This window comes from Calypte anna, chromosome 15, assembly GCF_003957555.1.
Source record: "Calypte anna isolate BGI_N300 chromosome 15, bCalAnn1_v1.p, whole genome shotgun sequence".
Classification (NCBI taxonomy): Eukaryota; Metazoa; Chordata; class Aves; order Apodiformes; family Trochilidae; genus Calypte; species Calypte anna.
In genome coordinates, this window is record NC_044261.1 from 9,696,136 (window position 1) to 9,711,467 (window position 15,332).

At 40.1% G+C, this 15,332-nt stretch overlaps 1 protein-coding gene across 1 annotated transcript; it reads right to left on the minus strand.

The window, feature by feature from the left end:
* Positions 1-1,949: 1,949 nt before the first annotated feature.
* LOC103536677 (melanotransferrin) lies at positions 1,950-14,920 on the minus strand. The gene is made up of 17 exons (XM_008502872.2): positions 14,785-14,920; positions 12,152-12,315; positions 10,963-11,062; positions 9,752-9,928; positions 9,195-9,357; positions 9,041-9,105; positions 8,219-8,376; positions 7,702-7,888; positions 7,382-7,530; positions 7,070-7,160; positions 6,706-6,774; positions 6,228-6,410; positions 5,927-6,083; positions 5,073-5,155; positions 3,667-3,851; positions 3,096-3,282; positions 1,950-2,357 (listed from the first exon to the last, which is right to left on the minus strand). Exons 1-17 carry the CDS (start codon positions 14,834-14,836, stop codon positions 2,308-2,310), a joined length of 2,220 nt encoding a protein of 739 aa, XP_008501094.2. The 5' UTR covers positions 14,837-14,920; the 3' UTR covers positions 1,950-2,307.
* Positions 14,921-15,332: the final 412 nt, after the last annotated feature.

The following is a 15,332-nucleotide window of genomic DNA, read 5'->3' on the forward strand; positions in this document are numbered from 1 at the left end:
ATTCTGTTTTGTTACAATAATTGGAGGAGTCACAAAACAACATTGCAGTTACTTAGCTTATCCCAGACCTTAGTGGAAACCCAAACACGCAGCATTATTCTGGTTTGGTTTGGTATTTGTAGGACAGAGATGTAAACTAATCCAGACAAAGCATCTCCTCCCTCTGCCCTCATGCTTGTGCACTTTTTCTTTTTTCCTTTCCCACCTCTGTTCCTATTTACAGCTCTTGCATAACAGCTTTGTTCCTTGTGGCTGCTGCTTGTACTCTGGGAGTGATGACTGTCCAAAAGCTAAGTATTGCCACTCCAAGCTGGTCTGTCCAAGATAATTGAAAGAAAAAAGTACAGAGTATGCATCTTTTGGTGTCTTGCATACTTCCTAGCAGAAGGATATGTACACTTGCCTTTTCATAGAGTGAATCCACTCCAGTGAGGTATTTTTTAATATCATGGAAAGACAGTGTACAAATAGCTCAGAGAATGATGACTAGAGCAGCTTGAGAAGAACTGCAAAGCTTTTGTCATGTACTGTCTCTTAGTAGTAAGTTTTGCAGAGCCAGGCAGCTCTGTGCTACATTTGATGTTAATGGGGGGTAGAAAAATCACTTTAAAAATAATAAAAAAGGCTCATTCTCATCGTGCTACAACTGGAGCAGCTAAGGCTACCTAATGTATATTACAGCATTTGCCTGGTGGCCTTGTGATTGCATACATTTTGAGTTCTGTTGCTTGCTGGATATGATTTTCTGCAAGCAGTTCTCATTTGTTGTGTTTGATTTTGAGGTGGGCCTTTGGTATGTTATGTTCCAGGTGCTCTTCTAGAATATGAATGGTAACTGTGGATTAAAAGTCATTATGATGCTATCAAGTTAACAAATAGCTCAATGAGAACTTGTACACTTGTGCCATTAGCCTCCATCATGCTCTTGGCATTCTGTTTTTGTTCAATATTGTGTGAATCTAAAATTTTACTGTTTCTTTTGTGTGTATTTTTAATTTATGGAAATAAATTTTTCTGAGAACCTTTCTGTTTAAGGCCTTCTTCAGGCTTGTATCAATAAATTTCTATATTGCATAGATGTGGGGAAGAGGTCAGATCTCCAAGGAGCTGAACACTGTTCAGTGACTGGGTAGGCTATTAGCAAGGCAGGGAGCACCAATTCTTGTGTTCCTTCATCCATAGCTGTAACTTAACAGGAACACAAGCAGACCTGGGGGGTTTTAGGCATGATCCTAACATCTCTTAAGGTAGGAATGGCAGGAGCCACACAGTTCCTGCAAGGTTCAAAGCTGTGCTCAGCTGCCTGATGCTTTGAAACTGAAGCTGAAGCACAACAGCTCCAAAAAAGGCTTATTAAGCATCTGGAATTTCTATGGCAGACAAAAATTGCCCATAAAATATTGTGTATTACCAGATTTTCATTTCATTGCTATTCATCTGCATGCTGCTTTTGGCCAGGCTCAGCTGGCAGATGCATTTCATAAAACTCTCTTCTCTGGCTGAAGTGCAGTGTGAGGTGGGGCCTGCAGATGGCAGGTGAGCACCAGAGAAGAAGAGAAGGGAGCACCTCAGAGAACTAAATCAGCATCCTGCTTCCACCTGCAGTTTTTGACAAGGACTAAGAGGCTTTGCTTACCTCCACCCTAAGGCTGCAGGCATCCAGTTCTGGCTATTAGATGTCTTATACATTTACAAATACATTAATTTGTGAGAGATAAATATTTTGATTCACTAGTATAAATCCTTGGTTTAAGAAGCAAACACACTCCTCACAGTTAAAAGCAGAAAAGACTACAGAATCTGATAGCAATCACAACCTATAGCATCCATGTGTATTCAGCAAGGACTGTCTAACTGCACCCAAACCACAGACAGAGGACAACAATGTCCAAACCAAGTGGCCCACCAAAATGTCAGCTCTTGGTTGCTTTTTATTTTTGCATGGAAAGGTTATAAGAGAAGCAAGGCAAACTGCTGCCAACTAACCTGTGCCACACATGCCAGTCTGTACTTAGTCCGTGGTATTGGCCCTGCTCTTTCCACAAAAATGCCATTTTCTCCAGGGTGCTTGTATGGAATTGCTGATCTGTGCTGTGGGTCATGCAGACTGGGCTGTGCTGTTCCACTGATGCCATGCTCCAAACAAGAAAGGGGTGATAGATGAGTAGTATTATGCTATCATAAACATAAAATCTACTTAAAAAACCATATTCAGCATACATTTCTCTTCTGGTATGGACAGGTCAGACTTGAATACTTCCTTGTTTTCAACACTGATGGTGATACTTGTGCCTTGCCAAGCCCCTGTCAGGTCAATGAGGATGTGCAGATATTCTGTTTGCAGAAGTCTAAGATGCCTACAAACCAGTAAGAAAGTATACACTTACAGATGGTATCAGCTTGAAAAATAACAAATAATTCAGATACTAGTGACAAAACAGCAGAATAGAGGTAAAATTAATCTTTTGAATTCCAGCTCTTCAATAAAGTAGACTCACTGAAGTCTAACTAACCATATAATCTTAATTTACTTCAACACAAATTTTCACATCCTAGAAGAGCTTGACTGTCTCATAGACAGTTTTGGGTTTAGTAACAGCTAAATGCATACTTCATACAGCTTTCAGTTAAAAATAATGAAAAAATTATTCCTTAAGTTCATAAAGGTTTTGATCTTGAGTTCTTTAGTGCACTCTTTTTAAAAATGAAATTATTTATTGAATTAACCTCAAAAAGACAATTAAATATAGAATTTCTTATCTTTTTCCCAAGTTTGGCATATCCAGATTAACATTATATTCCCTTTTCACAGAACTGATCTTTGGAATTGATGGGGAAAATTTCAGAGTGGGAATAAAGCAGTTCTATTTCAGTAAGTTCATATTTGCTCTAAAATGTTTTGTTTATTCTGTTCCTGCAGAGCTCCAGTTTCAACACTTTTGGACTGGAGTTGCAAGAGGCTGTAAGGGAGCTCCAAACTCAATACTCTTTAAAAAATTGTTACTAACAGGATTTAGAACAGTCTAAACAAAAGGCTAGCACTGCACACAAGGCTTCCTTCTTTGCATTCTTCTATCAAAAATTAAGAACTTTACCTGCAGGTGTACAATTAAACACTGATTCTGCCAGCTGAAAGAAAGGCACTCCAAGAATTTCTTGATAGCTCATGTGACTTGCATGAACAAGGTACTGAGTACTATCTTTGAAAAGCAGATCACTTTCACCATACTTCCATGACTGAAAGAGATGGAATTCAGAATCCAGTTTGCTTCCCAGAGACTCCTAAACAGAAAAGAAATAAATTCCACAGCATGGTTCATGAATAGCAAGGTTAAGCTGGTGAGTCTCAGTATCAAGATACAAGCAGAAAAATAATGGTTCCACTTTTACCTAGCACTGTCCTTATTGTATAAAAAGAAGCAGTTTTGGCAGTGGCTTTATTCCCAGTGAAAGTATGACCACTGCAGAATGGCAATTGGTGCCAAAATGTCCCTTTAGAGAATTCACATAATTACTTTCTCAATCTCCTGTGAAAAGCAGATTTCATACTGGACCTGAAGGTACTTTCTGCATTTAGTATCTTAAGCTTTTGATTTTGACAGGGTGTTCAGCAGTTGTAGATCCCAAGTGATAACATGCTAACTTTTTCCCTGTCACCTGTCTTACCTGGGATTTCATTAGAAAGTCATGGATTTTAGTGACAGTGACTGGTCGAGTCATGACTGTGCTTGGGGGAATGGGACCAAGGTTACAGCCCACCCATTCTGTGACTGCTGCACGTGTTCCATCCGGACACAGGAGTTCAAAGTCAGTAGGGCTATAACCTTTTGCCCAACCAGAACTATCCAGATCTGAAAGAGAATGAAGTAAAAGCAAATCCTTCTAAAAAAATTAAAGCAGAAGACAGGGTGAATCTCATGGGAAATGACAAAAATTGAGAGGAAGACATTTAGTTAATGTGTTCAAAATAAATGCCATGTGCTTTGTGGTCTTTCATTAGGAACACAGCAGAGTAGTGTTTTCACTGAGGAAACAGGCCAGTGACCTTAAGCTTCACCTATTAACTAAAAACTAAAGTAATATCAAGGCACACAGCTTATCATTCCTTATCATAATCACATTGCTTTCTGCAAAGAAAGCAATTCAGCCTGCATGTCATCTGCCTCCCCAAACAAACTGCTCCTTGCTGAGTAAATTCCTGTGGGTTTCCAGGCCCTTATACCTCCACTTGATTTTAGAGAGATTCCCCTTTTAGAAAAATCTCTTCTGTTATTGAAATTGTCTAAATTGAATTTCAGCATGTTTTATCAGGCTAAACAAAATGGGGGGGTTCCCTCTCTACAAAAAGCATATTTTGGCTGCTAGAGCAGTAGGCATGATTTAAGAAATTAAAGAGATTTAAGATTCTGTAAACAAACCATTTTTATGAAGGAAATCCAATTGCTAGACTGTATCAAAGATCAGCATTTCCCTGAAGAACTTAAATATTTCACAGTGTAGTAACACTTGGTTTAGAAACTGCAAAAGGCAGAATAAATTGCAGTATTTTTACCTATTAAGCTGTTTGGACTGTTTATTCCATAAGTGCCTGTGAAACTGCATAAGGAAGCTGCTGAATCATAAGGAAGTCATAGAACATCTCCCAGCACTAACAGCCTGTGGCATCACCTTTAGCTGCCATTTTCATTCTTGAAACTCTGATTATAAAAACAGGTACATGTACTGTGGCTGCCTATGGGAGAAAGTATGGGACAAGTCACTTGCTTTTTAAAGCTTTGGAGTCCCCAAAAATAAGTGCCATGTCCAAGGATGATTACCCCCCCCCCAACACACACCCTTATCTTTGCACTCAGCAGTTCTTCCTCTTTCCTCTCTAAAGCCAAACAGTATCTGAATTTTGAGCTTTACTGTAATGTCTACATCCAGGAAGATTCTTGCAATTTTTCAGTCACAACTACACATTCCTTGACTTAGATTAAAACTGTAAAAGCTGATCCTTGTGAGTGATGGTCACTGTGTGTAACTGACACTAACAAACATTCTCAAAGGAAAAGAGAATATCTGCATCTCACTCTTTATGTTCTGAAGCAGGTTAGAATGTTCCAGAAAAGCAACATCTCCAAAGCTTCTTCCACTGGGATTGCCAACGAGGCACCTATTGCAGGGAAAAAAACAAGAGGTTATCAGAGACAGACACAAATACTGATGTTTTGGACAGTCATCTGAAGCTAAAACAGGAGTAGCTGGAAGTGTTCCCCTCATCTGTAATTACATGGGTGGTTATATGGAACAAGTTAGTGATGTCAGTACAGACCTTGGTGGACAGTGTTCCCATATTTGATAAAACAAGCCCTCCTATCCCTTAAAGCAGCTCCCAAGACAAAGTTCTGGCACCACATCCATGCAGCCTCAACCTGTGCCTATCCAGGAATGAGAATGCAATTCAACTAAGTATATTATATAGAATATATAACAGCTTTTACCTTTAAACTCTGCCTCTTCTTCAAGTATGCTCTTTAATATCTCCAGTCTACTTAATTACCTCCTGTACCCTGCACTGGCTCTTACTGCACCACCTCTGCTCTCTGACCTTGTAACTATCTTTCATCCCTTCTCTTTCATGTGTTAGCACCAATGCCCCAAAGCCTTACATGTACAGAATCCCTGTTTTGCTCTGGAGATGTTTTCCTGAGAAATCACCAACCAGCTGAACATCTCATAGCAACAGCAATCAAAACAAAATATTTGCTAGCAAAAGTTATATACAGTTTATACACAGTTGCTCAACAAAATAAAGGAAAACCAAAGCCAAAGCCAAAGCCAAACCAAACCAAACCAACAAAAACAATCCAAGGAAAAATATCAGCAAAATAATACACCAATTCTGGCTATTGATTTGCATTTCTGACTCTGACAAAAGGCTTACCTGAGTGCTCCCATATTGCCATAGTAACGTTCATTGTGACTTGCCACACATCTGCTAGAGACTCGAGCCCCTTCCACCTCACTGTCTCCAATGCACACCTTGCACAGGCTTCCATCTGCTCCTGGCATGCAGCCCTTCCAAAAGTAGTTCTGATAAACTGAGTAGAGAAAACTGTGGTGAGACTGAAGCAAAGTATTCCAAGGCTCCTTCACACATGGGAAAACCATCTCCACTTCACTCCCAAATTTGGGGTTTCAGATTTCCATGACCTAGTCAACAAATAAACCCAAGCAGTCCTTACCAGAGCCAATGTTGCAGTTCTCAGTATCATTCTCCAGAGCTCCCACTGTGTATCTGGAAGGCAGTAGCCATCCTGCAGGACTATACAGGTGACTGTGGCAGGATCGCCTTCCTCTAAGGTTATGGATGTTGATTTGTTTAGCATTTCTCTTAGCTAGGGCAATAGCATAAACAGGTGGCAGTGCTGTAAAACGATGACAAGAACCAGTTATACCAAGTCAATTAGGTATTCCAGACAGGTACAGCCCCCTCTTCCCTCCCTCCCTCATCCTGGCATGATATCCTCAGTTACAGTAGAGGATCTGCATTCTTTGTTTAGCCACAAAGCTCCTGCCCTAACTGCATTACCTGTAAAGCTCCTACTGAATATGTACAGTATATTCTTTCCCAAACCAACATGCAAATACATTCTTACATAAATCCTAGAAGCAGTCTCAGAATAACCTGAACTTTTTGCCTTCTCAAAGTTGTTCTGTTACCTTTGTACTTGAGATTAATTAGTTTCCCAGTCTCTTCTCTGTTCTCAACAGCTGGGGCACAATCTCCCCCTGGAGAGAAAAAACAACCATTAAGCATCTTGTGACTGCTGTCATTCCTATTACATGGCAGCACCCCATCAAAATACTTGCAATCCTCTTGAGCTATGTCAGCATCTCTGAGATATAATAAACAGCCAGACCAGGTGCCAGGGCCACTCAGTGGAAAAGTGGGAAAGAGTACTTGGACATACATATTGATTCCTGCTTCCACCATGAAACATCACAAACTGTGGAAATTTAGTTATACTTTTAATTATTCTTTTTTGATTCCCTCCCTTCTTGCTCAGTTTACATGAGAACTTACCATAACACTCTGCAGCCACAGGCACCAATCCACACCTCCCTGCAATGTAGACATGTGTTGCATCCAGGGTGACTGCATCAGCCTCACTACTCTGTCAACAAAATTATAGAGAAAAACAAAAACAGGAATTGTGTAACCAACCAGCTGCACTACCCCGCTGGCTGGAAATTCCTCTGCATAAATTTCCTCTCATTCCCACTGGTTCCTCTGGTGTAGCTCTAGTGTACAAGCTATTTTTCCTCTTATTCAGCTCTAACAGCGACATACACACCCTGTGTGGTCTTATACACTGATCAGAGGGAGTTCTCATACCTTGATCATTTCAATGCATTTGGTCATGGAATTTGCTTGGACACAGACCAGTGGGTCGGATTTGATGCTCAGTGCCCATTCCTCACACTTGTGAAGCTCAGCATCACTGATGCAGCACCAGCGCACAACGCTGTTGTCCAAAGAGCTCCCTGCATCAGAAGGGAAGAGCACAGTGCCAGATCATGTCACCTTGGCACCAACCTGTTCTTTTCTAAGGGCATGTTTAGGTCTATGCATTAATGCCTGGCAGGGAGGAATAACATGGAAAGAGGATTTCTTCTTCCCTTTCCTTAGCTATAGTCTTCTGAAAGGCTTCTCACCTTCATGGCCAAGCCCCTTAAGAAGAGCCACATAATCCAGACCAAGGACATAGGCAATTTCGAGCTGTTCCTCCAGAAGCTGCAGGTGCTGAGTGGCATCCCGGAACAGCAGATTCTTTCCCCCGTAGGGTGCTGAAGTGAAGAGCTCAAACCTGGCTCTTTCCCTTCCTCTTCGCCCAAAGAGGCGCTAGGACAAGAACAACATTTTTAATTGCAACAAATTCAGTCACAAGCTGCCTCATCTTCCCCTCCATTCATATTAGTGGTTTGATATGAAGAAGAATGCTTTAGAGAGAAACAAAACTTTCCTCCAAAAGCCAATTGGAAGGAAGGAGGTTGGAAGGAGGTTGTCCTTCCAACAAACAAAGTTGTCCCTCTCGGAACAACCAATTTTTTAGTCCTTTTTCACAATAACTACACATTTCTCAAGAAAAAAAGCCCACTGGGTGACAATCTCCACACAAAGATGGAATAAAAGCTTGTGTCTAGACATATCTGGCTTACAATATCCACTTACTTGGATCATGGTAAGAAATTTGTTTGTGATCTTCTGGAAGTTGTGTCGGGTGATGATGGCATGGCCAGGCCCCCTGCCCAAGTTACAGGTGCTGTATTCAGTCAGTTGAGCTGTAGTCCCATCAGGACATAAGAGTTCATATTCCTGTAGTTCTGCCTCTGAAACAACAGGACACTCCTGGCTCTGTGAAGTGAGACATGACTTGGCAGCAGGCACAGAGATGATAGGTAAAAAATTTTTCAGAGGAGATGATGCAAGCAGCACAGTGTACCAAGCACATCTGGGAATGTTGTCTTTGCTCTTCTCTTAACAAAGAGAGGAACTTCAGCCAGAGGTACTCCAAAATACTCTTTAAGCTGTACCCCCGTAAATATGTATATTAAGAAATACTTAACTGCAAATACTACTGCAAATCACCTTAAAAATTGGCTACAAAGCTCAACTGAGTTTAAAAACACAAAACAGATGTGCAAGAACTTCACATTTTAGCAGTTCAAAACAAAAAATTTTAAAAGGAATCTTATAACTCAGGCAATGCAACACTGACAGCTGCATCAGGGACTTCAGGTTAAGGAATCATCTGCATAAAAACATCTGTCTGCTCCTATTCTGAGAATCTGCTGTGAGCAATTACTGCTCACTTACTCTTGAACCTTCTGTTTCCTTCTGACTTGTGTGGAGAGCCAAGAAGTATCACTGAACTGCTTGCAGAGATTGAATTTTCCTCAGAAATAACAAAAACATAGGCATATCCCCCAAAGTCCGATGCAGAAAAGAGCACTGAGAGAAGTTAAAAGAAATCTGAGTTTTTAGGATTATTACCTGTGGCACTCAGAATTGTCAGATGATCTAAAAAAGCAACATCTGCCACTCCGTTCTTCAAGCAACTGCAGAGACAAATGCCATCCTGTTAAGATATTACCTGGCTTTTCCTCCCTCACAAATTCTTTTTCAGTACCAGTGTCACAGAGCTCACCTGAAGGCTCCCTCAGAGTCATAGAAGGGTTCATTCCCACTTGTCTCACAGAAGTGGTTCTTGTCTCTGACAAAGGATTTTTGTCCTTGGCAGAGAGCACACAGTCGAGGAGCAGAAACACCAACCCCAGGGATGCAGCTGGCATTGAAATACTCACTGATCACTGGAGATGTTGGGGGGGGGGGAAAAAAAAGGAAGAAAAATTAAAATGGGAAAAAATGGAAGAAGGAAAAGGGCCAAACATATAATGGGCATAACTAGGACTATGGTGCTTCAAAAAGAGAAAACAAAACTTTGTGCTGGCTAGATGCTGCAAAGATTTGTTCCTTGTTGCATACAGAACACAAAGATTTCTTGCTTGGTAACAGTTTTGCTGCTTTGAGATCCCTAGAAAAGTTCTGAAAAGAGCTAAGAGCCACCATCAAAAACACTCCCAAGACAATACCTCATCAAAAAAGCTTTCCAGTTTCCACATAGCTCATCTCATTCTACATCTTTTGCAGTTCACTCACTTCTTCTGTGGGCAGAGACATAGCCCTATGGCTCCTATCACCTACCTTGGCTCAGAGGTTGTGCTTTATCCCAGGAAAGATCATTTCTTGCAAGGAGAAATCCCAGTGGAATATTCCAGCCTGAGGTCCATCTGGCTCCACTGTGGCAGCTGCGTGTACCTCGTAGCCTCTGGATATCCAGAGTTCCTTGTTTGGCAATGGCCACAGCAAACACACAATTTCCTGTGACAGGACAAAATACATAATAGAAATAATTAAGTTTTGATTCTGCAGCTTCCATCTGTATACAGGAGTTCAACTACTTCTGTGAACATAGCTAGGGAAAAAAAAACCTTAGCCATGTAAAATGGAGGTACTCATCCCAGGAACCTTACCATACACTGGCCACGTGGCACCCTGTCAAACTGAGTGATACAAGTGATGTGCAAACCAAGGATGTAAAAATCTCATGGAAAAGGTTTACAAGATCATTCAGCTCCATCATCTGTTGCAAATGCTAAACTGCTTCTCAGGAATTTTGAGCATTTGTATCACTCTGTTTAGGTATTGTAATGGAACAAACTTAGGTCTTATCCTCAGAATATAGTTACCACTTGAAATATATTAATTCCATTACAATTTCATGGTTCTTCAGCCAAAAAAGAATTCACTTCTGTTATCACACTCTCCCCTTGCTAGCCTCCTCCCACCTTCATCTGCTAATTTGGCTTCATTCTCGGATTCATGTCCCACAAGTGTTTTCCACTACATGCTTGATTTAACCTCAGACTTATTTATTCTTGCCTTATAAAGCATACAATGCACAGACTGTTCAGGTCTGCCAGGAATAAATAGGAACCTTACCATAACAAGATTCTCTACATTATATTCTTGTCTTTTGATGAAGGAGGTAATTAATTAATGAGAGAAGCTGATCTCCTAAAGACTTAATAGAGAGGGTGGTATAAGAACTGACACAGATGGAATAAAACCCCTCCATGCCCTCCAAGGTGTAGAACCCCAGTACACTGGTGCTGCAGATAGGGGCAGAGAGGGACAATTTGTCCTAGTGACAGTCCTGCAGATAGAAAGGCTGCTTGATCCAAAGCACCTCTGGTACTTGATTCATTGGCACTAAGTGTTTTAGAAACAGTTGATAGTCACCTCAATGCTCCTATACAGGAATGAAAACACAGACTTTTTTTCCCAGAATTCTTGAGCTGTGTTTTTACAGCTAAACCAGAAGTACAGGTTATTCTTTTGCTTTATAAACCTACCTTGCTCATAGATCTCCTTTGCCACCACTGTCAAACCATACACTTTCACAGCAGAGTAAACATCTCCAGCATCCAAGGAGGCAGCATCTGCTTTATTCACCTTAAAAACAACAGCAAAGCCATCAAAACAAGTGTGTTTATAGGGAAAAAAACAGAGCAGCTTCAAGAGCAGATTTTCTGCTCCTGTGACTTTTACAAACATTGGCTTTTGTTTTAATTCTATCTCTGCAACTAAGCATGGTGAAAGGCTAGCAACAGAAGCTGAGTTATGTTCAAGAAACACCTGTTCTTTGCCTTTTCTCACCTTTTCTTTAGTCCTTCAATTCCAAAACCACAATTCTCTTGCCAATTGAAGACAAAGGCAACACATATCTCCTCCTACTGCCTCCCCAAGACCCTAAATCTTTCTGAGAGTTCTCCTGGCTGTAACCTTTCCATAGCCAGCTGGAAAATGAAAATGAAGTCTATTAACAGAAATTGCAGGAATTAATAAAAGCACAAAATAAATTAATCCCTTAACCAACAAGAAAGGTTTTCCTCGTTTAATTTTCCAGGTTAGATTCAGACTCCATTGAAGAATAAAAATGAAAACTGAAATTCTCTATTTCAATCAAGTTTTAGGTATGTTACTGCAATTATTATACTGGAAATGTTTATCTTCTTTTTCCATTGTGATCTTACTCATACCATACAGCATTATGAAAATATCATTTCAGAACTGGTATAGAGCTCAGACTTACAAATAGCCTGATGTCTGATTTTATTCAAATTAAGGATGTTTATATGAAATAAGGCTTTGTTCTTTACTTCAGAAAAGATTGGCCAGGGGCTAAAAATAGCAGGAAAGAAAGGGAAGAGGAAATATTCATTATACACAGAGTAGAATCAAAACCCACAACCAAAGGGAACACTCACAGCACATTTTAATTTAGTAGTTTGGTTTTGTCCATTTATTTCCAAGCAGCTTTTTATTTATTTCCTGGAGATTGCAAGGACATTAGGTGGGGTAAAATAGTACATCTAGAAGAATGCTAACTAGTTTTAATTCTTGCCTCTCAAGATACCATGTACTTTTTCATTTATGCAATGCCATCATTTCAGTACCTTTTCTCCAGTGGATTCTGTTCACCAGTTATTTCTTCAAAAGAAGATTTGGACTCAAAATCAGTTTTTATCTCTGTGCACTCACCCTGATTTTATCAATGCAGTCATAGGTATTGTGAGCTCTGATGCAAGAAATCCTGGCAAATGAATTGGCAGTAGCAAGGGGCACCACAACCATAAGTGCTTTGGACAGCTCAGCACATTTCCTCTGCTCTAGGTCAGAGAGAGTGCACCACCGGAATTTCTTCCCTGTAGGATCAAAAAAGTCAATATTTGTAGGTGTAGTGGGTAAAAAACATCCCTCAGCTTAAGACCTTGTGGAAAAGAGAAGTTATTTTCTTTTATTGAACTTCACAAGCAAGTTGATTTGGCTCACTCACACATACATATCCACAAACTTCCAGGCACCCAAGAGCTGTGCCCAAGCAGCCTGACCAAGGTCACTTTTGTCCAGCATAGTGGACAACTGATGTTGGCTACTGAGTCTTTACTGTATCTCTTTGCTTCCTCTTGACTGGCAGCAACAAACTAGTTTTAAGGTTATTTTTCAAGATTCAACAGTTATTATGGTGTGATCTTTTGCCTCAGAATCTTCCTTGCTTCCTCTTCTGTGAATCTTAGGCAAAGCTGCCACCCAAAATGAGAAAACAAAGGTAAGAACATCTTTAGGGCTATGTGTTTTCCTGGTGGGACAGCAAGAAGAGGAATGGCACTTAGAGTAGGGTGACCTTGTTACCATCTTCCTGTTTTCAGACCAAAGTTTTTCTCCTAAAAAGTCAACTCTGATATGACCTTATCAGAGCACAGACCTTTCAGTCTTGATGTAAACAATGCATTCCCCTGGGTTTTACTGCTGTCAGTTGTGTCCTTGGTTATCAACACAGGCTGTTCTTTTAACCTTTGATCTGCTGTTTCCTCTGGTGCTTTCACACACACATTCCCATGCACAATTTATCCATCCCAATCTTAATATTTGATACAAAGTTCTAGAGAGTCAGCAGTAAGTCTGCAAGAGAACAAACTGTATGGAAGGAGGACGTTGGGTGGGGATCAAGTTGCTTTAGCTGTTTTGAATTTAATCTTTAGAGAGGGGACTGTTATCTTTTAAACAATGACTGGTGCTCCAAGTCCCAGCTGTCTCACAGCAGTGAGCTACATGCTCTGTTAGAACAGCATTTCCCACTGAGCACAATGCTTTATTAAAATAGTATTTCCTCCCAACCTTCTTACCAGACAAGGACTACCTGATTTTAAAAAGTAAGACCCACATCAGAGCTCCAGGGTCGGAAAACCTTAAATTAGAAGAGAAGGAGGAAAAATTTAAGTTGGAAGAGGTTCACAATTAAATGCTAGTTTATAACAGTAGAAACCAAATCTCTTAATCCAGGAAATGAGGATCTGGGAATATTTGAAATTATGATGGCAATTCTGTGTCTTGGATCTTCTTTTGGTTTTAAACAATCTGCTATCTAAATGTTTCCTCAGCAATGAAAACTAACTTGCTGGATTTCCCTCAAGACTGACAGGTTTATCTACCATGACAATACTCACTATAAAGACAAAAACTAAGGGCAGTTTAGTTACTGACAATGAAGAATTATGTACTGTGATGAACAGAGTATGGAACATACAGTAACAATGAGAGCCTCTGTATCTTACATCTTCCAAGAAGGAAGTTAGTAATTATTACCTTAATTTCTGGATGCCAAACAAAGGCATTAAACAATCTGAACACGGTGCACTGCAGCAAAACTGAACTATTCATTTGTCAGATCTTTTTCCAGCTGAAAACTAAGTAACCAATTAAAAAAAGACTATCAAAACAGTCCCCACAGAGATAAAGTGTTAGGAAGATGCAATTAGAGTGGAGGAGAAGGTGAAACCTCCCTTTCCAGGAGGAGTTAGGAGGTTGGTTGGTTTAAACTGATAATGAAGCTACACCCCAAGGGAGTCCAAACATGCCAACAAAATTTCCTCTTGTGCTCTAGGCTCCAATTATTCATTCTTGTGTGTACTATGACTTATTATGTACTCTTCTTATTAAATGCCTTCTACTCTGAAATATGTCAGATACATCTCAAGAAGATGCACATTTAAGGAGAAAAATGCAATGATTACTATTACTACATAGAGAAATTCCATGTATTTGTGTAACTTGAGAGAATCTTGTACCATGTAATGAAAACTGAGACTGGATGGATAGAAAACACTACAACATCTCTAGCACTGTCATTTCCAGATGTTCAAGCTTTCAGCTCTCTGATGATCTATTAGTATTAAAAAAACACTGTCCCAAATAAATGTTTACAGTTAAAACACATTTTTTCTTTCTCTGAGCATAGCATCAGACATTTGCACTCCACCTGTTTTCGACACTAATACAGCACAATTCCAAAAAGAATCTGTTGTAGTTTTAGAGGGGAGTAGCTTGAAATACACAGATTCATTTTGACAGTGTTAATGAGTACACAGAGCTCAATAATTTAAAGGAAACAAACCTTCACTGAATTTCTAAGAAACCAGTATATCAAGCAGCTTCAAAACTCACATCTGCCAATGATCAGACAGAAAAATACAGGAAAATGGAAATCACAGGCACAACTCTAGCTCCAATTTCTGTGCACAGAAGAAAACAAATCAAAAGCCTGTATTAGGGCTTGTATCCTAGTAACCCTTCTAGAGGTCACCTTTCTTCTTCCCTCTCTGCACCAGCCTTACCTGAAGACAGCAAAGTGATGTTGATTAGGACAATTAAAATCACTGCCTTCATGATTGCAGAAGTTCAGCAAGGATCCTCTGTCTGTCCTGAAGTTCCGCGTTCTCATACCAGGAATTCCACAGTGATGAGCAGAGTGAGCTTCTGGAAGATATCAAAGGAGTTTCAGGCATCAACAAGGATAAAGCAAAATTTAAGAAAAAACCCAGAATGTCAGAGGATGGCTGTATGCTGGTATGCAAAGGAGCAAGGGACAGTGTACTATTCCTACCCACAGGTGGCAAATATCCATGCATTTCCTGCTTTGTTATGAACAGACATGGGAAGAGTGGTAAGCCTCTGCTTTTGAAATAAATTGTCCATCTCCTGTTTCAAAAGGCACCAAAATGCCTCTGGGAGACAGGAAAGACCCACATCCATCTTACAAAAGATACCTAAGGCTAAGTGAATTGTCCAAACTACTGAACTCTCTACAGAATATTCAAGGGTCCTTCTTACTGTACCTTTTCACCAGATAACAATCTAAGTAATTGTATGAAAAAACCAATCT

Coding starts and splice junctions, on each gene's coding strand:
- LOC103536677 (XM_008502872.2), bottom strand. CDS start 14,836: ATGAAGGCAGTGATTTTAATTGTCCTAATCAACATCACTTTGCTGTCT. Junction 12,316..14,784: donor CATCACTTTGCTGTCTTCAG/GTAAGGCTGGTG, acceptor TTGATCCTACAG/GGAAGAAATTCCGGTGGTGC. Junction 9,929..10,962: donor AAAGGAGATCTATGAGCAAG/GTAGGTTTATAA, acceptor GTCCTGTCACAG/GAAATTGTGTGTTTGCTGTG.